The sequence below is a fragment of the Felis catus genome, chromosome B1, assembly GCF_018350175.1.
Source record: "Felis catus isolate Fca126 chromosome B1, F.catus_Fca126_mat1.0, whole genome shotgun sequence".
Taxonomy (NCBI): domain Eukaryota; kingdom Metazoa; phylum Chordata; class Mammalia; order Carnivora; family Felidae; genus Felis; species Felis catus.
Genome location: NC_058371.1, coordinates 38,239,709 through 38,265,078, shown reverse-complemented (window position 1 = coordinate 38,265,078; position 25,370 = coordinate 38,239,709). Strand labels below are relative to the sequence as shown.

At 36.4% G+C, this 25,370-nt stretch overlaps 1 protein-coding gene across 1 annotated transcript; it reads right to left on the bottom strand.

The window, feature by feature from the left end:
* Positions 1-1,500: 1,500 nt before the first annotated feature.
* On the bottom strand, positions 1,501-18,387 carry LOC101095575 (arylamine N-acetyltransferase 1-like). The gene is made up of 2 exons (XM_004001593.6): positions 18,319-18,387; positions 1,501-2,468 (listed from the first exon to the last, which is right to left on the bottom strand). The coding sequence occupies exon 2, from the start codon at positions 2,460-2,462 to the stop codon at positions 1,590-1,592; it is 873 nt and encodes a 290-aa protein (XP_004001642.2). The 5' UTR covers positions 2,463-2,468; positions 18,319-18,387; the 3' UTR covers positions 1,501-1,589.
* Between the last annotated feature and the right edge of the window lie 6,983 nt (positions 18,388-25,370).

Below are 25,370 nucleotides of genomic sequence, written 5' to 3'. Positions count from 1 at the left end.
TTCCTAGAATGCAACCATGATGAGTAGAGATGTACTAGCCATCTTGCATCTTTTTTTCCCCAGTTTTGTTGAGGCATAATTGACATAATATTGTGTAAGTTTAAGTCATACAATGTAATGGTTTCATAAACATATATATTGTGAAATGTTTTAACAATAAGATTAGATAACACATCCTTTGCCTCACATAATCACCATTTTGTTGTTGGTATTGTTATGTTGCTGTTATGGTGAGAATATTATCTCTACTCATAGCAACTTAAAATACGATACACATTCTTAAAGGTCACCATGTTGTACAATCCTCAGAATATAACTGAGATTTCATCCTTTAAAAAAATTTTTTTAATATTCATTTATTTTTGAAAGAGAGAGAGGGTATTTTTTTTTTTACCATTGTTCTTCTTTCCCAAGATTGATTTGGCTACTTAAAGTCTTTTATGGTTCCATACACTTTTTAGGATTGCTCCATTTTTGTGTAAAATGTCACTGAAATTTTGATAGTGATTGCATTGCCTCTATGGATAACCTTGAACAGTGTGAATATTTTAACATTTAATATTCATTTATTTTTGAAAGAGAGAGAGAGAGTATTTTTTTTTACCTCTGTTCTTTCCCAAGATTGATTCGGCTACTCAAGGTCTTTTGTGGTTCCATACACTTTTTAGGATTGTTCCATTTTTGTATAAAATGTCACTAAAATTTTGATAGTGATTGCATTGCCTCTATGGATAACCTTGAGCAGTATGAATATTTTAACAATGTTAATACTTGTGATCCATAACGTGGTTTATCTTTTTTTAAATTTGTGTCTTCTTTATTTTTTTATGTGTGTCTTTAATTATTTCATCACTGTCTTATAGTTTTTGAGTGTATAGATCTTTCACTCTTGTGGCTAAATTTGTTCCTAAGTGTTTTATTGTTTTCATGCTATTGTGAATTTCTTTTTCAGATATTCTGTTGTTAGTGTTTAAAAATGCAGTTGGGGGTGCCTGAATGAAAGGAAAGCATCGGAGGAAAGCAAGAGCCTAAGGTAGTGACAACTTCTCATTGGCTGAATTGTGGTATCATTGGCTGATCTTGTTGAAGGGCAAGGAAAAATTCTTACTGTTGGAGTAAAGTAAGCTTCTTATTGCGAATGCAAGATACACATCTTGTTGGGGTCTGCAATTGATGAAAAGTGGTAGGATGTATGAGCTCCCCATTCTGGCCTCCCAACTCTATTTTAAATGAAGTTTCTTTCATTCATTTTCACAAACCAATATGGAAGATTTCCTAGCACAAATCACTATATTCACCCAAGAAAACCATAGGCCATCCTTAAAATACTTTTCTTATTAATTTTGAAACATTTCTGATTATATTTCTTTAAAATGTTATCTAACTATAAATCCTGATATTTTTAAGAGTGAAATTTTCTTTAATATAATGTGCAAACAATAGAGGAAATATGGTAATTGATAGTTGATAAATTCGGTGATAAATACATAAACACATTAGTTTATTTTCTCTAATATATGTTTAATATTTTTTATAACAAAAAGTTTCAGTACATGAAGTAATACTGAAGACTATTCTTACTCCTTACTCTAAATGGTAAAAAATTGATCACCATGTTTGGGCACAAACTTTCTCTCTAAGGAAATATTAAATATATTTTTCAGCTTTTGTTCTACTTCTTCTTCATTCAGGACCTTAAACTCTACCAAATCCATATTGTCCTTATAATTGAATTTCCTATAGGTAAGGGTGCAGCCCACTAAACAGTGAACCCCTTCAGATGTCTGCAAGGAACAGAATGACTTGCTTGTAAACACAGATGTTGGAGATGTCTGAAGGTATGTATTCACAGACTCAAAATCTTCAATTGTTCGAGGTTCAAGAGTAAAGGAGTATATTTTTCGGTATTTATTTTTTTCCAGGAGATCAGAATTAAGAAATTCTTCATTTGCAATGTACTGCTGTCTTCTGATTTGGTCCAGGTACCAGATTCCTCTCTCTTCTGTCAAGCGGAAGATGCAAGGCACTTGAAGCTGATCCTTTCCAGAAATTAACTCCAGAGGCTGCCACATCTGGTAAGAACGTCCAAATCCAGCATCCACTATGTAATTCTTACCCTCAGTAGTCACCTTCAGCAGGAGATGAATCATAGCATTACTATATTTGTTGGCTGCAGTACTGTACACATAACCCCCCAACATTGTGGTCTCATAACCAATTGTGGTCAGAACCCAGTACAGAAGATGATTGACCTGGAGACACCATCCACCACGGTTCCTCCACACAACTTGCTCAAAAATGGCCTTCAAGCCCAATTCCATGGTTTCCCCACAATGGATGTTAAGGTTCTCAAAGGGAATGGCTCGGATCTGGTGCTGAAGAATGTCAGTTAATGTTTCCAAGTCCAATTTGTTCCTAGAATTCTTATAACCAATTCTTTCAAAATATGCTTCAATGTCCATGATCCCCTAAGGGAAAGACAACAAAATAGAAACAAATATATTTATTTTCCATTTGAATTTCTTTTATTAGCTTAATTATAACAAATTTTTAATATGTAAATACAATCAGTGGTTATAAAGATCCATAATCATAAGTCTTTTGTTTAGTGCTTTTATTGTATAAAATACTTTGATGAATACAAATTCACCTAGTAGACTTAGTAACCCTGTAGGAAAACTATCATTTCATTCACATTTTGAACATGAAAAATTGGAAATTCAGAATAAGTGAGGAGCGAAATTATAAACAGCTTACATGTGGTTTTCTTCATGATGAACAAAGCAAGGTTTGAATCAGTATCAAAACAGGATTTACAAATAATTCCTAATATAAACAGGAGAATTATTAAAGAAGTCCATTTTGTTCATGGTGCCTGACCCACTCACTTTCCCCTTTAGATAAAACCATAGTCAAAGTTTCCCACTCAAAGATTTACATTCATTTGTGCACTGATTTATTAATTCATTCAATATAGTTTCTGAATACCTACTATGTATTTGCTACTGATCTGCTGCTTGCTTGCCCACAGAAATCTTACATTTTAGTAGGGATTGGGCTGACATAAATAGTAAATTAAATAAACCAATAAAATATTCAATTTCTTAGATTATAAGTGCTTTGTGGAAAACTAAAGCAAAGAAAGAATACACATTGTTCACTGAGAGAACTTTAATTTCAAATAAAGTCATCAAAGAAAGTTTCATTGTGATTTTAAGGATGTGAGAGAATGAACCATGCCACATTGTGTGGACCACTTAAGCAGAAGAAACAGCAAAAAAAGTACACTTGCCTAGAATGTTCAGAGAACATGTAGAAAGCTAGTGATTGAAGCAGAGTGAGAGGGAATGTGGATTGAAACGAGATCAGACAAGTGACATAGGTCTATAAACCATATCAGCCTTTTGGCCTTTAGTCTGCAGTGCCAAATCACTGTGAGAAGGACAGTAGGGGAAGGTTTCAGTTCAGCAAAGTATACCATAATCATTTTGATATTTCTGGCTATTTTATGAAGAATAAGTTGTACATATTCAGCTGAACATTTAACCTAAGAAAGACCAATTTAAATTTTTTTTTCAACGTTTATTTATTTTTGGGACAGAGAGAGACAGAGCATGAATGGGGGAGGGGCAGAGAGGGAGACACAGAATCGGAAACAGGCTCCAGGCTCTGAGCCATCAGCCCAGAGCCCGACGCAGGGCTCGAACTCCCGGACCGCGAGATCGTGACCTGGCTGAAGTCGGACGCTTAACCGACTGCGCCACCCAGGCGCCCCAGAAAGACCAATTTAAAGTACAAAGGCTCTAGACCAGTGCTTTGCTCATGGATGGCATGTTATCCAAGTCGGGTCAGTGAGACTCTACTGAAGGAATTTTTCTGAAACCTAAGCAGATATATTCTCCTGCAGGGCTAAACACTGGTAGGATATTTTCTCAAAGCTACAAGGAAAACTTGCTGAAAAATAATATCAACAAAGAATTTATGGAGTTGAGAAAAGAAAAGCAGGAGAAAAGACAAGAAAGACATGAATAAAATCTTAAATTATCTCTTGACTTTCCACTAAGGTGAGCTAAAAAAAAAAAAAAAGCCCTTATTTTGTTAAATCTCATGTAGAAAAGTTTTCTGTCCCCTGCTAGTGAAGAGCCCTAATCCCATGTAAGACACTACTTGTAACAGTGGTGCCTTACCATTGTTAATATAACATGGCCTGAAGTGACATGAAACAAAAGGCCCTGTCCCTAAGCTAGTGGTGATAAGCTATGTTTCTATTGTCCTTATTGTCATTTCTTTTGTATTTTTTCTCTTTCTTCATCAACTCTTCTTTCCATTTTGTTATTGTTTCAAATTTCTGCATTCTTGGTGTCTGCAACTTTATTTTCTCCAAATAATTTCATTTCTTCTCAATTTGCATTGGTATCTTTTATCAACATCTACAAAAGCTCTAAAACTATCACTCAGAAACAGAGAACAACTGTAATTTAGCCAGACCATCCCAAACCTTTCCTTATTTCTATATCCAGAAGCAGTGTTGAATAAGGACAGGTGATGTGGAACAAAGGATATATGGTTTAGATATGCTTTATCTTAAAAGAAATTAGTCAATAGTTTTAAACTATGATGTGGAACAAAGGATATATGGTTTAGATATGCTTTATCTTAAAAGAAATTAGTCAATAGTTTTAAACTACTGAGACTCAAATTGCAATAATTTTATACAGATATCAAGGCAAACCCTTTTTGCAACGTGGTACAACCTGAGATGTCATGGTACAAAGGCTTTAAGTTTAATAGTCATAAGTTTAGTATTTCTCTTTTCTCTCCTCATATCATTTCTTTCAGATTCTTTTATTTCTCTTGTTTTTGACTCAGCTAGCACTCCCTTTCTCTGTTCTTGATATCTGAAATATTTTTTTATTTAAATCTATTAGATCCATTACATTTCTTGTCATCTCAAAAGCATCTTTTCCCAACAAGCTGTAATACTCTACACACAGAGGAACAACTGGTATTTAGCCAGACCACATCATATCCTCTCTGGCACCTAACCAATAATCTAAATGTATATATAAGGAACAGAGGTGAAGGTTAATTGAAAGGGAATCAAGTAGTTTATAGATTGGCCATTTGATTCTTGGTCCGACCATTATTACTTCTAGGAAATTATTTTATATAATTTTTGAATTGTCATAGTTTGTTTTCAAGTGTTTTGTTTTCCTTTTTCCCCTCTTTCTCTTTATACTCTTTTTAAGATATAATTTTTTTGAAAGAGAGAGAGAGGATGAAAGTAAGAGGCAGAGAGAGAGAGAGTCCCAAAAGGGGCAGAGAGAAAGAGAGTGAGAGAGAGAAGCAGGGTTCATACAAAGTGGGGCTTAACTTTTACCTGAAGCATGGGTTGCATTCTACCTGAAATGGGGCTTGTGTTCACCTCAATCAGGGCTTGAGCTCAATCGAACTCATCAACTGTGAGATCATGACCAGAGCCAAAGTCTGATGCTTAACGACTGAGCCACTCAGGTGCCCTTAAGATAGAATTTTAAATTAGAATTTAGTAACTGTCCACTAAAAAAAATCAGTTTCTATTAGGAGTCTCAATGCAAACATGTTGTAACTAAAAAAATACTTGAGTATTTTGTGACTAAACATAAGAAATTGTGTGTAACTAAAGTGATTCAAAGCAAAATGCTGGGAAAGCATTTCACTGGGAAATAGTGAATATTTCTACTGGGAAAGTAAAAAGTAGTTGGAAGGGAAATATCGCATTGGAAATGCTATTAGCTTTATAAGTTGATTTGTAGCATCTCTGTGAAGTGATATACCCTTTGCTTCCAGCTTAAAGATAAATGTAAAACTCAAAGAAGACAAAATGAACATACTTATAGAGTGCTGAGAAGTTTCATAAAGGTACTTAATATCTTAGGCAAATTAGAAGGAGAATGATTTTTAGTTTCCATTCAGAATACTTAGAAATTTCTTATTTCTGGCCTTAACTCTAGAAATAATAGATAAGATAGTAAAATATATATTGTGATTTCCCTTGCAAACAAAAAAGTAGTTTGGTGGACAGTGAATTATTTTTTAAAAATCCCTAAAAATGCAAAACAGAAAAGAAAGGACTAAAAAGTGAATATCTGAATTATGTAGGAGACACTGTAGAAAGTATAGCCACAGGAAATGACAGCAACACTGATGGAATTCTAGTCATGGACACTGTGGAAGCCAGAGGAGGCTCAGAAGCAACAAGATGATTGTCATGGGATCAGCAAGGAAGAGTAAAACATGTTTCATGCCCCTGATTACTACAAGATTTACCAAACACAGAAACACCAGTATGTAATGGTAGTACCTGGTCTTCCTTTAGGTGTAAAGTATATTTGGGGATATTGGCACAGAAAAATAAGGTAATGTTTTTAATGTATGGTGTCACCAGAAAAGAACTGCTTATATACAGAAGATTGGCCACCCAACTATCTTCTGTCATAATTCATTTCCACTGAAAAGATTGAAGAGTCAAGTCCCACCCCAACCAGACATCTCCCCAGTCATATTAAAGAAACAAAGAGGGAGGGGAGCCTGGATGGATCAGTTGGTTAAATGTCTGACTCTTGATTTCAGCTCAGGTCATGATTTCATGGTTCATGTGTTTGAGACCTGCATTGGGCTACACACTGACAGTGTAGAGCCTGCTTGAGATTCTCTCTCCCTCTCTCTCTCTCTTTCTCTCTGCCTTTCCCCTCCACACATTCCATCTCTAAATAAACTTAAAAAAAAAAAAAGAAACCAAGGGGGAGCCAGAGCCTCACATACATGAATATAATAAAAAAGCAGAATGCAAATATACTGAGATTGGGATAAGAAGAAAAGAACATACTATGTAAAATACAAAGACCACCAACTCAAGAAAAATATAAACTGAACAATGGAAATATTTTTTTCACAGGTACTTGGAATAATAGAACATTTAAAATGGACTTATAAAATAAAGCCAAAAAATGAGGTGCTAAAACAATACAGCATTATGGAACAAAAGATTTCAGGCCTTAGGAAACTAATGAAGAACAAAAACAAAGCTAACACATAATCAATTATAAACAGAAGGGAACAATATAGATACAGTATGATTTCAAATTTCTTAAGTAGAAGAAAAACTTGATACTCAGGTTACTATGAGTTAATAAAAAAATAAAGCCATTAAACAAGGAAAAGCTAGTAGAAAAAGTAGTCAAGGATGATTCAATGTAAAGATAATTGGTGTTTCTGAAGAAAACTCAAAAATCATAATAGAAAGAGTGGGGCGCCTGGGTGGCTCAGTCTGTTAAGTTACCGACCCTTAATTTTGGCTCAGGTCATGATCTCCCAGTGCTGTAAGCACAGAGCCTGTTTGAGATTCTGTCTCTCTCCCTCTCTCTTTGCCCCTCCGCTGCTTGTGCTCTCTCTCTGTCTCAAAAGTAAACTTTTAACAGAGAAAGAGATGACATATTCCTAAAATGAAGCAAAAAAAAAAAACAGATTTACAACACAAGAAAAACAAGATTTGGGAAAAGTCTGATTTAACGTATTCAGCACTGGAATATATTCTGATTAAATTGTTGAATATTCAAAATTTAACTATTCAAGCATCAGGCAGAGAAAGCAAACAATTTATAAGGCAGAAAAATAAGACTGGCATCAGAATACTTCACAGAAGTATCCAAATGTGAAGTAATTGAATTATGCTTACAAAGTACTGAATGGAAGTGTGACCCTCAGATGATTATGTTAGTTTTTAATTTAATCATGAAGGCAACATAAATATAAAGACAATCTCAAACATGAAAAAAAAAACTTGAGAAATAAAACAATGACAAGCTACCTTGACAAAATATTACCTCTACAGTGGTTAGTGAAGATGTAAATCAAAATGAGAAAAAAATAAGGAAGAGAGAGGCCAAAATAAAGGAGTGCTGCGCAGAATTGACTCCCTTTACTATAGAATAAAGAGTAGAAAATTTATGAGAATTATAGCTGAAGTAATTTAAAAACATTAAAAAATGTGACTCAATGAAACCCTTTAAACCTATTGGCCTCCAACACAGGTACAAAGGGATGAAGAACAGAGCATGTTTAGTGTATGTACCTAGACAGGCACATGGGATTTGTGAGGATTCAGAACTAAGGACAGTGTGGGGAGAATACTGCCTGTAAGCCACTCAAATCACCTCAGATCTCTTTTACCATTTTGCTGTGCTTGGCCCAGCTTTGTGGTTTTTTTTTAATGTATTTAAATTCAAGTTAGTAGTATTGGTTTCAGGAGCAGAACCCAAGGATTCATCACTCACGTATAACACCCAGCTGCTCATCCTACCAAGTGCCCTCCTTAATTCCCGTCACCCATTTAGTCCATCCCCCACACCCATCTCCCTTCCAGTAACCCTGTTTGTATTTAAGAGTCTGTTACGGTTTGCCTCCCTTTCTGTTTTTATCTTATTTTTTCTTCTCTTCCCCTATGTTTTCTGTTATGTTTCTTAAATTCCACATGAGTGAAATCATATATTTTTCCTTATCTGACTTATTTTGCTTAGCATAATACACTCTAGTTCAATCCATGTTGTTGCAAATGGCAAGATTTCATTCTTTGTGATCACCAAGTAGTATTCCATTGTATATATACACCACATTTTTTAATCCATTCATCAGTCGATGAACATTTGGGCTATTGTTGATAGCACTGCTATAAACGGAGTACCTGTGCCCCTTCAAATCATCATTTTTGTATCCTTTGGATAGATACCTAGTAGTGCAATTGCTGGGTCATAGGGTAATTCTATTTTTAATTTTTTGAAGAACCTCCATACTATTTTCCATGGTGGCTGTACCAGTTTGCATTACCACCAACAGTGCAAAAAGGTTTCCCTTTCTCCACATACTTGCCAACATCTGTTGTTTCCTGAATTTTAAATTTTAGCTATTCTGACAGGTATGAGGTGGTATAACTTTTGCATTCTTATGCATAAGGACCTGCACCCTAGACCTTCTTTGGAGAATTCCTTGAGGGCTTCTAGATCTGCTTTGCCTCTCTCTCTGGAAAGCTGAAAATGACAGGCTTCTAGGGCTGCCCTCGGTCAGTGACTTACTGGTGGGAGGTTTTGAAAACCCAGGTGCTTGCCTTGTGTCTGGACAAACTTATAGTTCTCACTGAAGCTGAAACTTGGTTTCTCTCAGAAGAACTTCCTTAATATGTCACTTGCACATGGGTCCTTGTCTCAGTGTCTGATTATGGGAAACTGACTTAAGTCGCATTGATGGTTATTTTGGAGAGCTGTATGAAGGAAGGTAAGATATACAGAATGAAGCCAACACTAAAGGGCCTTGAATATCAGATAAAAGACACTTGTTTTTTTCTGTAGATAAAATGGATGTTTTTTTTTGAATGATCAATATTAAGTGGTTGAATGGACTGCTGTGATTTATCCTTAAGTGACTCATCCTTGAGTGACATGTTACTTCAATTACAATTTACCATTTTGAATGTACACCTGGAGAGAAGGTTGGTATGTAGAATTTGCTGTCTAGTTTCTAGTCTCTAGAATCTCTGTATTTTACATGTGCATCAGTGGTTTTAATTTTTTTTGTTAAGGAAACCCTTATTGTCTCCTAAAAAGAAGTTACAAGCAAGAGCCTTAAAAAAAATTTTAAATAGATTTATCCAGGGAGAGACCTCATGGGGTGGTTCCCTACCACTCAAGGCAATGAGTAGCACAAATAAATTATTGATTCAGATGGAATCGTTTGTAACTACTGTCTAAAGTGAGATGAACCAAAGGGACCCACACCAAGACACATTGTAACTAACATGTCAACAGTTGAAGTTAAAGAGAAAATCTCAAAAGCAGGAAGAGAAAAAAAAGCTAGTTATGTACAAGGGAACCTTAATAAGACTAGCAGATTTTTCAGTAGAAACTTTTTTCTATTTTTCAGTAGAAACTTTGTAGGCCAGAAAGAATGGCCCAGTATATTCAAATGTCTGGTAGAGTTATGACTTAGAATTGAAGGAGAGACAAGAATGTACTCAGACAAGTAAAAGTTAAAGGAGTTCATCAATACCCAACAAGCCTTGCAAGCAATGTTAAGAAAACTTCCTTAAGCAAAAAAAAAAAAAAAGCCGTATCTAAAGAAAATTATGAAAGAAAAAATTTCCCTGATAAACATATAGTAAAAATAGTGGATCAGACATTTATATAGTTAGTATGTAATCTAAAAAACAAAAGTAACAAAATCACCCAAAGTCACAATAATTAGTAAAATCAAATAATAAAAAAATTAAATAATAATAATAACAACAATAAAATAATATCATGTAAAATAACATCACAAACATAAAATGTGGGGGGTAGTAAAAGTGTACTTTTAGGATGCAGTTCAACTTAAGTGACCCTCAACTTAAAATAGTCTATGTACATAGGATGTTACATATAAACCTCATGGTAACCAGAAATCAAATGTCTATACACAAAAGAAATAAGAAATAAAAGTAAACAATGCTAGGGAAAGCCACAAACTTATTAGAAAAGATATCAAGACGAAAAGAAAAGAACAAAGAAATAGAAAAAACAAACAGAAAACAACAAAAAAAGGCTATAAACACATACTTATCAATAACTACTTTAAATGTAAAAGAACAGAATGGTCCAATTAAAATACACAGATTGGCTGAATGAATAAAAATAACAAGACACAGACATATGCTGCATACAAGAGACTCACTTGATTTAAAAAAAAACACACACAATAGCCAAATTATGGAAAGAGCCTAAATGTCCATTAACTGATGAATGGATAAAGAAATTGTGGTTTATATACACAATGGAGTACTACATGGCAATGAGAAAGAACGAAATATGGCCCTTTGTAGCAATGTGGATGGAACTGGAGAGTGTGATGCTAAGTGAAATAAGCCACACAGAGAAAGACAGATACCATATGTTTTCACTCTTATGTGGATCCTGAGAAACTTAACAGAAACCCATGGAGGAGGGGAAGGAAAAAAAAAAAAAGGTTAGAGTGGAGAGAGCCAAAGCATAAGAGACTCTTAAAAACAAAACAGAGGGTTGATGGAGGGTGGGAGGGAGGAGAGGGTGGGTGATGGGTATTGAGGAGGGCACCTTTTGGGATGAGCACTGGGTGTTGTATGGAAACCAATTTGACAATAAATTTCATATATTGAAAAAAAAATAAAAATAAAATAAAATTAAAAAACACACACACAAAAAGACTGAAAGTAATGGGACATAAAAAGATATTTTGTGAATGGAAACAGAAAGAAAGCTGGGGTAGCAATCCGTATATGAGACAAAATAGACATTAAAGCAAAGATTGTAATGAGACCAGAAAAAGGCATTACATAACAATAAAGGGATCAACACAACAAGTGGATATAATGCTTACATATATAACACTGTTAGGTGAACCTGACATAGCAGCACCTAAATACATAAAGCAATACTAACATACAGAAAGTGAGAAACTGACAGTAATAGGATAATAGATTTTAACATTCCACTAACATCAATAAATAGATCATCCAGAGAGAAAATCAATAAGAAATGCCACCTTAAATGACCTATTAAACCAGAAAACTTAATAGATACTGATAGTAACAAGAGATGAAGAAAGGCATTATATCACAGTTTAGAGGTCTAGCCATCAAGAAGATCTAACAATTGTAAATATTTATGCCCCCAACTTGGAAAAACCCAAACAATAAATCAATTAATAACAAACATAAACTCCTTGATAACAATACCGTAATAGTAGAAGACTTTTTAAAACAAAAATATTTATGCTTAAGAGAGAGAGTGCTCACACACACATGAGTGGGGAAGGGGCAGAAAGAGCAGGGGACAGAGGATCCAAAGTGTGCTCTGTGCTGACAGCAGAGACCTGTATGCGGAACTTGCACTCATGAACTGTGAGATCATGACCTGAGTCAAAATCAGATGCTCAACTGAATGAGCCACCCAGGTGCCCCAGGAGGAGACTGTAATATGCTGATTACAGCAAGGGACAAGTAATTTAAGCAGAAAATGAACAATGAAACAAAGGCTTTGAATGGCACCCTGGATGAGATGGACTTAACAAATATATTCAGAATATTTAATCCTAAAACAGCAAAATACACATTTTTCCCGAGTGCACCTGGAACATTCTTCAGAATAGATCACATAGAGGATCAGAAATCAGGCCTCAACAGGTATAAAAAGATCAAGATCAAACCATGCATATTTTCATATCACAATGTTATGAAACTTGAAGCCAACAAAAAGAAAAAATTTGGAAAGTCTTCAAATACATGGAGGTTAAAGAACATCCTACTAAAGAATAAATGGGTTAGCCAGGAGATTAAAGAAGAAATTTTTAAAAATACATGGAGACAAATGAAAATGAAAACATGACAGTCCATACCCTTTGGGATGCAGTCCTAAGGGGAAAGTACATTGAACTCTGGTCTATCTCAAGTAACAACAAAAAAGTCCCAAATATACAGCCTAACCTTACACCTAAAAGAGCTAGAAAAGGAACAGCAAATAAAGCCTAAAGCCAACAGAAAAGGGAAATAATAAAGATTTGAGCAGAAATAAACAATATAGAAACAACAACAACAAAAAAAACAGAACAAATAAATGAATCCAAGACCTGGTTCTTTGAAAGAATTGACAAAGTTGACAATCCCCTAGCTAGACTTATCAAAAAGAAAAGAGAAAGACTCAGACAAAATCACAAATGAAAGAGGAGAGATCACAATCAACACCACAGAAATACAATTATAAGAGAACACTATGAAAAATCATATGCCAACAAACTAGGCAATTTGGAAGAAATGGACCAATTCCTAGAAATGCACAAACCAAAACTGAAACAGGAAGAAATATAAAATTTAAATGGACTCCTAACCAGCAAAGAAATTGAATCAAAATTCTCCAACAAACAAGTGTCTTGGCAAGATGTCTTCCCAGAGGACTTCTACCAGACTTTTAAAGAAAAGTTAATACCTATTCTCAAACTGTTCCAAAAGCTAGAAATAGAAGGAAAGCTTCCAAACTCATTCTCTGAAGCCAGCATTACCTTGATTCTAAAACCAAACAAGGACTCCACTGAAAAGAATTACAGACAAACATCCTGGTCTTTTGCATCTGAAACTAGATGCAAAAATTCTCAGCAAGATACCAGCAAGATGAACTCAACAGCACATTAAAGAATGATTGACTGGCATTTATTCCTGGGCATCAGGGTTGGTGTATCACATTGACTGATTTGTGAGTATGTAACCAACCTTGCAGCTGAGAAAATTGGACAGTGACATGCAGAAAAATGAAACTGGACCACTTTCTTACATCATACACAAAAATGAACTCAAAATGGATGAAAGACCTAAATATGAGACAGGAAACCATCAAAATCCTACAGGAGAAAACATGCAGCAATCTCTTTGACCTCAACCTCAGCAACTTCTCACTAGACATGACTCTGGAACCTGGGAAATAAAACACAAAAGTGAACTATTGAGACCTTATCAAGATGAAAACTCCTGCACAACAAAGGAAACAATCAACAGAACTAAAAGACAACCAATGGAATGGGAGAAGATATTTGCAAATGACATATCAGATAAAGGATTAGTACCCAATATTTATAAAGAATTTATCAAACTAAACACCCAAAAACACAAATAATCCACTAAACAAATGGGAGGAAGACATGAATAGACACCTTTCCATGCAAGACCTACATATGGCCAACACATGAAAAATGCTCAACATCACTTATCAGGGAAATACAAACCAAAACTACAATGAGATACTCCCTCACACCTGTCAGAATGACTAAAATTAACAACTCAGGAAACAAAAGACGTTGGTGAGGATGCAGAGAAAGGGGAACTCTTTTGCACTGTTGGTGGGAATGTAAACTGGCCCATCTGCTCTGGAAAACAGTGTGAAATTTCCTCAAAAAATAAAAAATAGAACTACCCTGTGACCCAGCAAATGCACTACAAGGTATTTATCCAAAGGATACAAAAATGCTGATTCAAAGGGGCACATGCAGTCCAATGTTTATAGCAATGCTATCAATAATAGCCAAATTATGGGTAAGAGCCCAAATGTCCATCTACTGATGAATGGCTAGAGATGCAGTATATATATACAACGGAATATTACTTGGCGATGAAAAAGAATGAAATTTTGTCATTTGCTGCAACACGTAGGGAACTAGAGTATATTATGCTACATGATATACTTCAGTCAGAGAAAGAAATATATGATTTCATTCATGTGGAATTTAAGAAACAAAACACAATGAACAAAGGGAAGGAAAGGAAAAATAAGGAAAAAACAGAGAGGGAAGCAAACCATAAGTGGCTCTTAAATGTAGAGAACTGAGGGTTGCTGGAAGAGAGATTGGTGGGAGGGTGAGCTAAATGGGTGATGGGCATTAAGGAGGGCACTTGTTGGGATGAGCACTGGGTGTTATATATAAGTAATGAATCACTGGGTTCTACTCCTGAAGCCAAGACTTCACTGTATGTTAACTAACTTGCATTTAAATAAATAAAAAAATATAGATAGCACATGTCATCAAAAACAGCAGAATACATATTTTTTTCAAGTGCACATGGAACATTCTCAAAGATAGATTACATTTTAGGCTACAAACAATAATTAATTTAAGAAGACTGAAATCATATCAACCTTCTTTTCAGACCACAACAGTTTGAAATTAGAAGTCAATTACAAGGAGAAAACTGGAAAAAGCACATACCCGTGAGACTAAACAATATGATACTAAACAACCAATAGGTCAACAAAGAAATCAGAGGAAATCAAAATATAACTCAAAACAAATGAAAATGGAAACACTATGGCTCAAAACCTCTGGGATGCAGCAAAAATAGTTCCAAAAGGGAAATTTACAGCAATGTGGGCCTATCCCAAGAAATAAACAAAAATACTGAAATAGTCAAACCTTATACCTGAAGCAACTAGAAAAAGAACAAAGTCTAAAGTTAGTACAAGGAAGGAAATAATAAAGATCAGAGTAAAAATAAATAGAGACTAAAAAAAAACATAAAAAAAGATTTGTGAAACTAAGAGTTGGTTCTTTGAAAAGATAAAAAAAAATTGACAAACCTTTAGCCAGACATCTCAAGAAAAAAGAAAGACCCAAATAAGTAAAATCAGAAATGGGAGAGAAGTTATAACTGATAATACAGAAATACAAAGAATAATGATAGACTATGTGAAAAATTACAATTACCTGCCAACAAATGGGACAATCTGGAAGAAATGGATAAATGTCTAGAAACTATCTTCCAAGACAGAATTAGGAAGAAACAGAATATCTGAATAGACATTACTATTAATGAAATTGAATCAATAATAAAAAACAAAAACAAATCAACCAACCAAACACCAAACAACTCCAAACAAACAAAAGCCCACGTGTCTTAAAAGATAAATTCTACCAAACATTTAAAGAAGAGTTAATACCTATCCTGGTGAAAATATTTCAAAATAATTAAGAGGAATGCTTCCAAAATCATTTAAGAAGGCCAATATTACACTCATACCCAAACCACAGAAAGACATCACACACACACACACACACACACTCACACACACACACACACACACACACACACACAATTTCAGGCCAATATTCCTGATGAAGACAAATGCAAAAATCCTAAAAAAATTTAGCAAACCAAATTCAACAATATATTAAAAGGATCGTACACCATGGTCAAATGGGATTTATTCAAGAGATGCAACAACATTCACAAATGAACAACAGTAATACATCATATTAGCAAAAAGAAGGGTTAAAAAATATGGTCATCTTAATAGATACAGAAAAAAGCATTTTGTAAAATTCAATATATCATTTATGGTAAAACCTCTCAACAGAGTGGGTATGGAAGAAACATACTTCAACATAATAAAGGCTATAATATGCAAAACAACAGCCAACATCATAATCAACAGTGAAAAGATGAAAGTTTTTCCTCTAAGATCAAGAATAAGATGAATGCCCACTATTGCCACTATTATTCAACATAGTATTGGAAGTTTTAGCCACAACATCAGAAAAGAAAAGAAATAAAAAATCAAAGTGGAAATAACAAGTAAAATTATCACTATTTGCAGAAAACATGATACTTTATATAAAGATTCCACCTAAAAAACTATTAGAAGTAATAAATGAAATCAGTAAAGTTGTAGGATACCAAATTAATACACATACACCTGTGGCAATTCAGTCAGGTCTTGGACATAAGTAACTGATAAGAGGTTAATATACAGGGGCGCCTGGGTGGCGCAGTCGGTTAAGCGTCCGACTTCAGCCAGGTCACGATCTTGCGGTCCGTGAGTTCGAGCCCCGCATCAGGCTCTGGGCTGATGGCTCGGAGCCTGGAGCCTGTTTCCGATTCTGTGTCTCCCTCTCTCTCTGCCCCTCCCCCGTTCATGATCTGTCTCTCTCTGTCCCAAAAATAAATAAACGTTGGAAGATAGACCAAGAAATCAGTCCTCTGGACTGAGGAAGTAGAGTCCTACAGCAAGGGGAAGTAGGATGTCAATACACACATAAACTGTACAAATCAGAAGTGGGCTTCCAAGTCTCCAGAACTCTAACAAAGAGTTGCTTAAGCAAAACACTTCATTCCTTTTTATGAATTAGTAGTATTCCATAGTATAAATAGACGATTTTTGTTTACTTCTTCATTCCTTGATGAGAATTTGGGTTGTATCCACTTTTAGCTATTATGAATAGCACAGCTATGAACATTTGTGTTCAAGTACATTTTTCAGTATCTGTTCTCAAGTCTTTTGGATAGGTAGCTAGGAATAGAAATGCCGAGTTGAATAAAATAATTTTAAGGAGTCCTCCTGAATAACTTTTCTTTCTATGTGTTTTTTTCTTTTCCTCCTCCCTTTCCTTCCTTTCCTTTCCCTTCCCATCTTATCCATCCCATCTTCTTTTGGCTCTGAGGCCCACCCCAACGACACTACAACCCAGCCCACTCCCAGAGGCAAGTGACCAGCCCAATAATGTTCCAGATGGAAAAGGAGAAGTTTCCAGGCAAGCTATGTCCACAGACCATCCTTAAACTGTGCACTGAAAAGCCCCACCCAAGAGAAACAGTTGGTATGGCTAAAGACAGTTGGAATCGGCCCCAGGAAGCAGGAAGTTCTGAGAGTTTTGTTTTATTTTGTTTTTGCCCTCCTCAGGAAAAGCAGAAATTCAGATCTGAAGGTAAAATCTGCCTATGTTTAAAGTTGGCTCTGAACTTTTTAAGCCTATAAAGGAAAATAAAATAGGTCTCTGAACAAGATGCAGCTAAATAGTTGACAGCTAACTTCCTTTGGATTGGGAGAGGGTGGGATCAGCTGTTTTGTGACTGAGAAACTGAAATGAGAGCCCTGGGGAAGGGAAAGAGCAACTTATTTAAAAAGTGCCAACGGGCATGCTGTTGTTGTGAGAATCATGGCAGAACATGGGAGCAATGTCCAGGGTGGAGAGCCCATTGGACCCTTTCCTCCTGGGGTTGTCTGCCTCAGCAGGTTCCTCTCTCCTATGGAATTCTGTACATCTGTGCTCAGGAAGTGGCATCCTCCATCTGCCAACAGTGAAGGAGTTGATACTTGTCAGTTATGGCTCCTGGCACCCTCCCCACTAAGCCTCTTTTCAGTACGATAAAACTTGTGGGAATTCCTTTAAACATTCCAGACAGTGCAACCCAGCCTCCCTGGGCATTTGAGATTATTAGAGAATTTCTGATCAGCTAATGCAGGAGAAACAGGAAATATGGACTTGCTGCCTGCAGGACTAATTGGGCCCTTTGGGACACAGCCAGTTGGGGACAGAGGAGGTGGACACCACTGCTTCAATTATCCAAGAGGGAAATTCAGCTCCCTGAAACACTCATTATACACATTAGCTGTCTTTTAACACAATTCTCTAATCCACACAATCCTTTTAAGTAAGTTCTCTTATTACTTCCATTTTACTGATGAAGAAACTGACTTTTAGAGATGTAGAGTGACCTAAGTCCTCATAGCTAAGATGTGGTGTGGCTTTGACCATAACCCAGACAGTTTGAATCAAGGGCCTGTGCCCTTATATGCTGTATAGTAGTTATAGCATAAGAATGTAAAGTATGTGTTAGCCAAACTTCCTGAACCACCTTGGGACCTAAAATTCAGGCAAATGTAGTATCTAGTCCTCCGGACTCAACATTTAAGATAGGAATAAGCCCCAATTTCAAAGCACAGACAAGTCACTTACCGAGTTCCACTAGGACTCTCAACCAGGAAGCAGGCTGCCTGCCTTCTGTCCTCCCACTTCCAGCACCAGTACAGGAAGTGCCCTCCCTGGCCTTACAAACTGCTCCGCCCTCAAAGTTGAGTTAGAATCACCTAGAGATCTCTGGGAAATGTAGTTGTGCTTGTGCACCTCTGATTCAAATCTATTCATTGAAAGAGTGGAGAGCTGTATTATCTGATGAGCCCTGGCCAAAAGCTGTGAGGGGTAGGTATTACATTGTATTTAACACAGTTCCTGCTTTTACAGAGCCCAAAGCCAGATGTCCTATGTGTAATGTGGAAGGTGAGGGTTTTGATGGGGTCCAGGAAAAGTAGAGGAGGCAGAAGAGGGGTGTTTTAAATCCTCAGGTTTTGACACCCTTTCTTCATCAAGTTCTGTGAGACCCCTCAGTTTCTATTTTTCTTTCTTCCATTCTCCATCTTCAGTCCCATTTGCCACTGCACCCAAAGCCACTGTGTAGTGTGTCTGAAATGTGTCCACATATGTGGTATGAGTGTGACATATGTAATGCGGTTTGTTTTCTGCTTGTGTTTTAAGTTTACCTTAATGGTATAGGTCTATAAATTTTGCTGTTTCCCATGCATTTCCCTCTACACTATCTTTTAAAGCCTATCTGCCTGACCCAGTTGTTCCCTTGTGCTCTCTCTTTGATACTAATGGTCTAGTTCATGCATCTGGTGTCATGCTGCACAAAATTGGGACTCTTTACCTGAGGTTTTCTCTTGTCCTCTCCTGAGCAGGCTAGATGGACCTAGATGGGTGCAATTTAATGTACCTCGGACCATCACTCAGCACAGCATGATGGGAACAAGAAGATAAATACCCTTGTGTTCTACCCACTTGGATGGCATTACTCTGAGGCATGGAAAACATTGTCTCCCAGTGTTCTCCAGTGGGATTAAGCTCTCTTTGTCCATAGAGGCAACCTGTCATGATGTATCCTTTATTTATTCTCACACTGCCCCTGCCTCACTTTCCCGCTCCTACACTGATGCTTCCTTAAATCACCACCCAAATAAGCTACTTGAATGCAAATTTACATCTCAGGGTCCAGTTTTAGAAGAAACCAACCTAAGACCATTTAGCTGACTAGACCAACTGGTGACGGACACTTGGGTTGCCTCCAACTCTTCATTACTACAAACACTGCTATGATGAGTACTTTTCCTGTAGATGGACATGAGAACTTTGCTTGGATATACATCAGCAATGAAATGTACTGGAGACAGGACATATGTGTACTTAATTTCACTGATAATTATCATCCTTCTGAGTAGAAAAATTCCCATTTCCCTCATATCATGATTGACACTTTATGTTAGCAGCATTCAGATGTCTGCCGATTGTATATGCCTAAGGTGATAGGTTAGTGTTGCTTTAATTTACACATCGAAATTACTAGTGGGTTTCCGAAGTTTTTCATATTCTTATTGACCCTTCAAAGTTTTCTGTTTATGAATTAAATGCAAGGTATTGACGAAGCACTTCTTTGCTGTAGTAGCTGGGACACAGCAGAGATGGGGAATGGATTGCAGAACAAATCTTGCTATAAAAGCATTGCAGGGGAAGAATATAATCCCAGAATGCAGGTTTGGGGCCGTTTTGCCACAAAGTATGGGAGAGGAACTGTTCAGTGGAGTATGGCTATTGTCTCCTTGATTCTGGGAAATTTAAACCTGGAATTAAAATCCAGATGACAAATTTATAATTCTGAAATTGCTTCTATAATTCTAGTCAAAGTAACAGAGGCCTTTGAAACTCTCCATCAAGAGCCATCAAAGGAATCTAGGATTGGAAGTCTTGAGGCTAAGGGAGTGTAAGACCAAACTCATGGATCCTGGTGTCTGAGGAGGATCCTGAGGTTGTAGGCCTGGGATGTCACTGGGTTTGAGGACTTCCTTGAGCCTCCAGAAGAGTGGCCAGGACTGAACTTTCAAGTCAAATTCTCACTTAGGTTCTACATGTGGAAAGAGAACAGATTGGGAAACGAACCATCACTGAGCCTTATCACAGAAGGAACAGAGATACAGAGGTGGATTGGGGGTAGTATTAACGGTATTAGTATTTAGTACTAATTAGTATTTAGTATTTAGTACTATTAACGTTAACAGTATTAACGGTAATGTGAAGGAAAGGCCCACTTTCACTGTGACATACGCAGTTTGAAAGCATATAGATTTTTTTTTTAATTTTTTTTCAACGTTTATTTATTTTTGGGACAGAGAGAGACAGAGCATGAATGAGGGAGGGGCAGAGAGAGAGGGAGACAAAGAATTGGAAACAGGCTCCAGGCTCTGAGCCATCAGTCCAGAGCCTGACGTGGGGCTCGAACTCCCGGACCGTGAGATCGTGACCTGGCTGAAGTCGGACGCTTAACCGACTCCGCCACCCAGGTGCCCCTAGATTATGTTTTTAAATAAGTCTAGGGCGATTAGAATTAGTATGTCTAATTTGAAAATACTAATATCTGAAAAAGACATCTATGTCAGACACTGCCTCAAAGTAGATTGTATTACTGAGTAATTCCATTTCTTGGGTCCCATGTTTTTCCCATATGTATATCTATGATCTTGTATAACTGACATTTGGTTAGTGGTTGTTATTATTATTATTTAAATGGTATTCAGCAGGTAGGAGTCTAGAAATAATTTTCTACTTGGAAATGCATCCTTTAAACTGGAAATATGAAACCACTTAATTAGGAAATATAAAAGTACTGAAATGTCTATTTGTAGGTGAATTTATGAGGCAATTTCTGTTATTATTTCTTTCATTTTTTTATTTAAATTCTAGTTAGTTAACATATAGTGTAGTATTGGTTTCAGGAGCAGAATTTAGTAATTCATCACTTACGCATAACAAATGCTCTTTGTAATACCCATTACCCATTTTGTCCATCTCCCACCCACCTCCCTCTATCAACCCTCAGATTGCAATCATTAAGAGTTTCTTGGGGGGTATTTAGGTTGCCAGATGAGTAGGGGTCCCTAAGCTTGCCTCATCCCTCAAATGCAGCTAGATATATAACAAATCATTTGAACACTCAAGAAGTCAATCTGAGGACTGAGAGAGGTAGAAACAAGCAGCCACATTATGTAAGGTAGGAGCTGTGGAAAGTTGATTTGGGGGAGAGAACTGAGGATGCTGCAAAGGGTAAGGAGCCCTGATCATAGAGAGAGGAGGAAGAGAAAAAAAGAAAAATGAAAGCATGTGCACAAGAAAAATTGTTCCTCAAACCATTGACTGGGAAAGGGAGGGGGCCTGAATACCACAAGTTTTTATAAACAGTAGAGTGCAGAGTTTGAAGTTTCAGAGGTCTGTGCCATCGCCAGGGTGGTGCCTAGTAATATTGGTGGTGCTCCAGTGGGGGAAAAGTGTAGAGACCCAGAAGTAGGCAGCGTGGTTTGAGGATCCCTTGGGTCACACGGGGGAAGCAGTTCCTCTGCTTGGAGTGCAATTGGGAGTGACAGCACAGCCTTTCCAGGGGTAAAAGTAACAGCAGCACCAGTGCACTGCCCTTTTCCCTACCATGGGAACAAAGACACTGGCTGAGAGCAGCAAACCTTGGTGCAGACTTTTAGCTGCACTTTACCATAAATTTCAAACCATTGTACAGTCACACAATTGGTTTCTTGGACAAGGAGGCAACAGCCACAATGCAGTGGATACCCCAAAGGATCATCATAAGTCCATGCCACTTGGATCTTTAAAACTCAGAGTTTTAAGACCTAGCTATTGGCCTGATAAGACACAGGAGAGCTAAGCCACCTGGCTGGTGGATAGTTCAGATGCAGGCAGGGTGAACATGGGGATTTGGAGGAAGCCAAGAATACACAAGAGGTGATTTCTCTTCTGTGAGAGCTTCCTGAGAGTGGCAGGTGTGAGCTCCCTACTCGGGCCAAGAGTGAGACCAAGACCAGCACAAACCCCAAAGCACACACCAAGTCTACTGGTCTTAGTGCTGGAAAGTTTCCACTCTAGGGGAAATAGGATTTAGCCCACCTTTTTTTTTTTTTACCTCTTTTTAATATAGCCATTACTTACAGGAGCAGGTATACAAAGTCATTCTGAACAATCACACACACAAAACAGTGACCAAGACAAAAAGACAAGATAGAGGAATTTACCCCCCCCAAAAAAGAGCAGAAAGAAGTCATAACCAGGGATTTAATAAATACAGATACAAGTAAGATGTTTGAGCCAGAATTTAAAACAACTATAAAGATAGTAGCTGAGCTTGAGAAAATCATATAAGAAACTGAAAAATCCTTTACTGGAGAGATTTGAAGAACTAAAAATTACTCAGGCCAAAATAAAAAAAATACTATAGCTGAGGTGCAAACCTGAATAGATGTCATGAAAAGGAGGATGGATGAAGCAGAGGAACAGATGAGTGGTATAGAAGATAAAATATGGAAAATTATGAGGCTGAAAAGAAGTGGGAAAGATAGGTATTGGATCATGAATGTAGACTTAGATACTTCAGTGACTCCTAAAAGCATAATAACATTTGTAGCATAGGAGTCCCAGAAAAAGAGAAAGAAAAAGGAGTAGCTTATTTTGCCAAATTACAGCTGAAAACTTCCCTCTTCTTGGGAAAGAAACAGACACCAAAATTTAAGAAGCACAGAGATCTCCCAAGAAATTCAACAAAAGCCAGAAATCACCAAGACACGTCACAGTCAAATTCACAAAATACAGAGACAAAGAAAGAACGCTGACGGCAACAAGGGAGAAAAAGTCCTTACCTACAAAGAAAGATAGATGAAGTCCATGGCAGATCTGCCCACAGACTTGGCAGGCCAGAAGGGAGTGACATAATATATTCAACGTGCTGAATAGGAAAAATATGTAACCAGGCTTACTGTATTCAGGAAAATGTCATTAAGAATACAAGTAGAGATAAAAAATTTCCCAAACAAAAACTAAGGAAGTTAGTGAACATTAACCCAGCTCTGCGATAAATATTTAAGGGAACTTTTGGGGTATGTAAGAAAGACCAAAAGCAGCAAAGAAATGATGAGCGAAATGTTCCAGAAACAATTACGAACAATTAATAAAATTTCACTAAATGCTTAAGTATCAAAGAGAAAGGAGTAAGCTTATTTTGCCAAATTACAGCTGAAAACTTCCTCTTCTTGGGAAAGAAACAGACAGCAATAAAAAACCATAGGATGTCATAATGAATTAAAAAAACAAGGTGCATCTATATGCTGCCTGCAAAAGACTCATTTTAGACCTAAAGATAACTGCAGATTGAAAATGAGGGGATGGAAGCAATCTATCATGCCTAGACCAATGGAACATAATAGAACAGAAATAAACCCATAATTTTATGATCAATTAATGTATGACAAAGGATGCAAGAATATAGTGGGAAAAGTGTCTTCAACAAATGATTTTGTGATAACTAGACAGTTATATAGAAGGAGACTGGACCACTTTCTTACACCATTTACAGAAATAAACTAAAAATAGTTTAAGGACCTAAACATAAAACCTACAACCACAAAATTCTTAGAAGGAATCATAGACAGTAATTTCTTTGGCCATTTAAACATTTTTCTACACATGTCCCCTGATTCAAGGGAAACAAAACAAAATTAAACTATTGGGACTACACCAAAATAAGAAGATTTGGCACAATCAAGGAAAAAATTAACAAAGCACTCTACTAAATTGGAGAAGATATTTATGAATGATAAGTGTTAATATCCAAAATATATTCAAAAAAACGTATACAATTCAATATCCAAACAATCCAATTAAAAATTGGCAGAAGACTTGCACAGACCTTTTACAGAGAAGACTTATAGATGGCTAAATAACACATTAAAAGATGCTTAACATCACTAAACATCAGGGAAATGGAAATAACACCACCATGAACTATTACTTTATACCTATCAGAATTGTTAAAAATAAAACACAAGTAACATTAAGTGTTGGCGAGAACATGGAGAAAAAAAGAACACTCATGGACTGTTGAGAATACAAATTAGGGCAGCCATTGTGGAAAAAAGTATGAAGATTCCTCAAACACCTAAAAATAGAATACCATATGATACAATATATCCACTATTGGGTATTTATCCAAAGAGAACAAACACTAAATAGAAAAGGTATATGCACCCCTATGTTTATTGAAGCATTATTTACAACAGCAAAGATGTGAGAGCAATCCAAGTGCCCATCAATAGAGAAATGGATAGAGAAGATTTGGGAAACACACACACACACACACACACACACACACACGAGTGGAATATTATTCAGCCATGAAAAAATACAATCTTGCTATTTGCAAGATGGATGGATGGATGGACATAGAAGGTATAATGCAAAATGAAAGAAGTCAATAAAAGAAGGTAAACACTTATGATTTAAATGGTGATTTAAATCATAAGTGTAATTTAGAAAAAAATTAATAAACAAAGTGAGAAAAACAAAATAGACCCTTAAATATAGAGAAGAAACTGGTGAGTGCAGGAGGTGAGGTGGTTTGGTGTATGGTTAAATAGATAAAGGAGATTAAAAGTACATTTTTCTTTTTTTTCCTTTTTTAAAAAGATTTTTAAAAATGTTTTTATTTATTTTAAGAGAGAGATAAAAAGCATGAGTGGGGAATGGGCAGAGAGAGGGAGAGAGAGAATCCCAAGCAGTCTTCACACTGTCAGCGTAAAGCCTGATGTGAGGTTCAATCTCACAAACTATGAGATCATGACCTAAGCTGAAAGCGAGAGTCGAATGCTTAACTGACTAAGCCACCCAGGCACTACAAAAGTATAATTTTATTGATAAGCACTAAGAAATGTATAGAATTGTATCATTATATTTTACACTTGCAACTAGTATAAAATGTATATTAATTATACTTGAATTTAAAAAACTAGGTGGAAATTTTGCTGGTTTCTACAAGAGTCCTGCTATCTAAGCTGTGTGGGAACAAGGGGAAGTATGATTACTACCAACTCTATCTCCTGGACAAATCTTCTAAATACCTCTGTCCCTCT

Excerpts from the sequence above, each read along its gene's own strand:
- LOC101095575 (XM_004001593.6), bottom strand. The coding sequence starts at position 2,462 with ATGGACATTGAAGCATATTTTGAAAGAATTGGTTATAAGAATTCTAGG.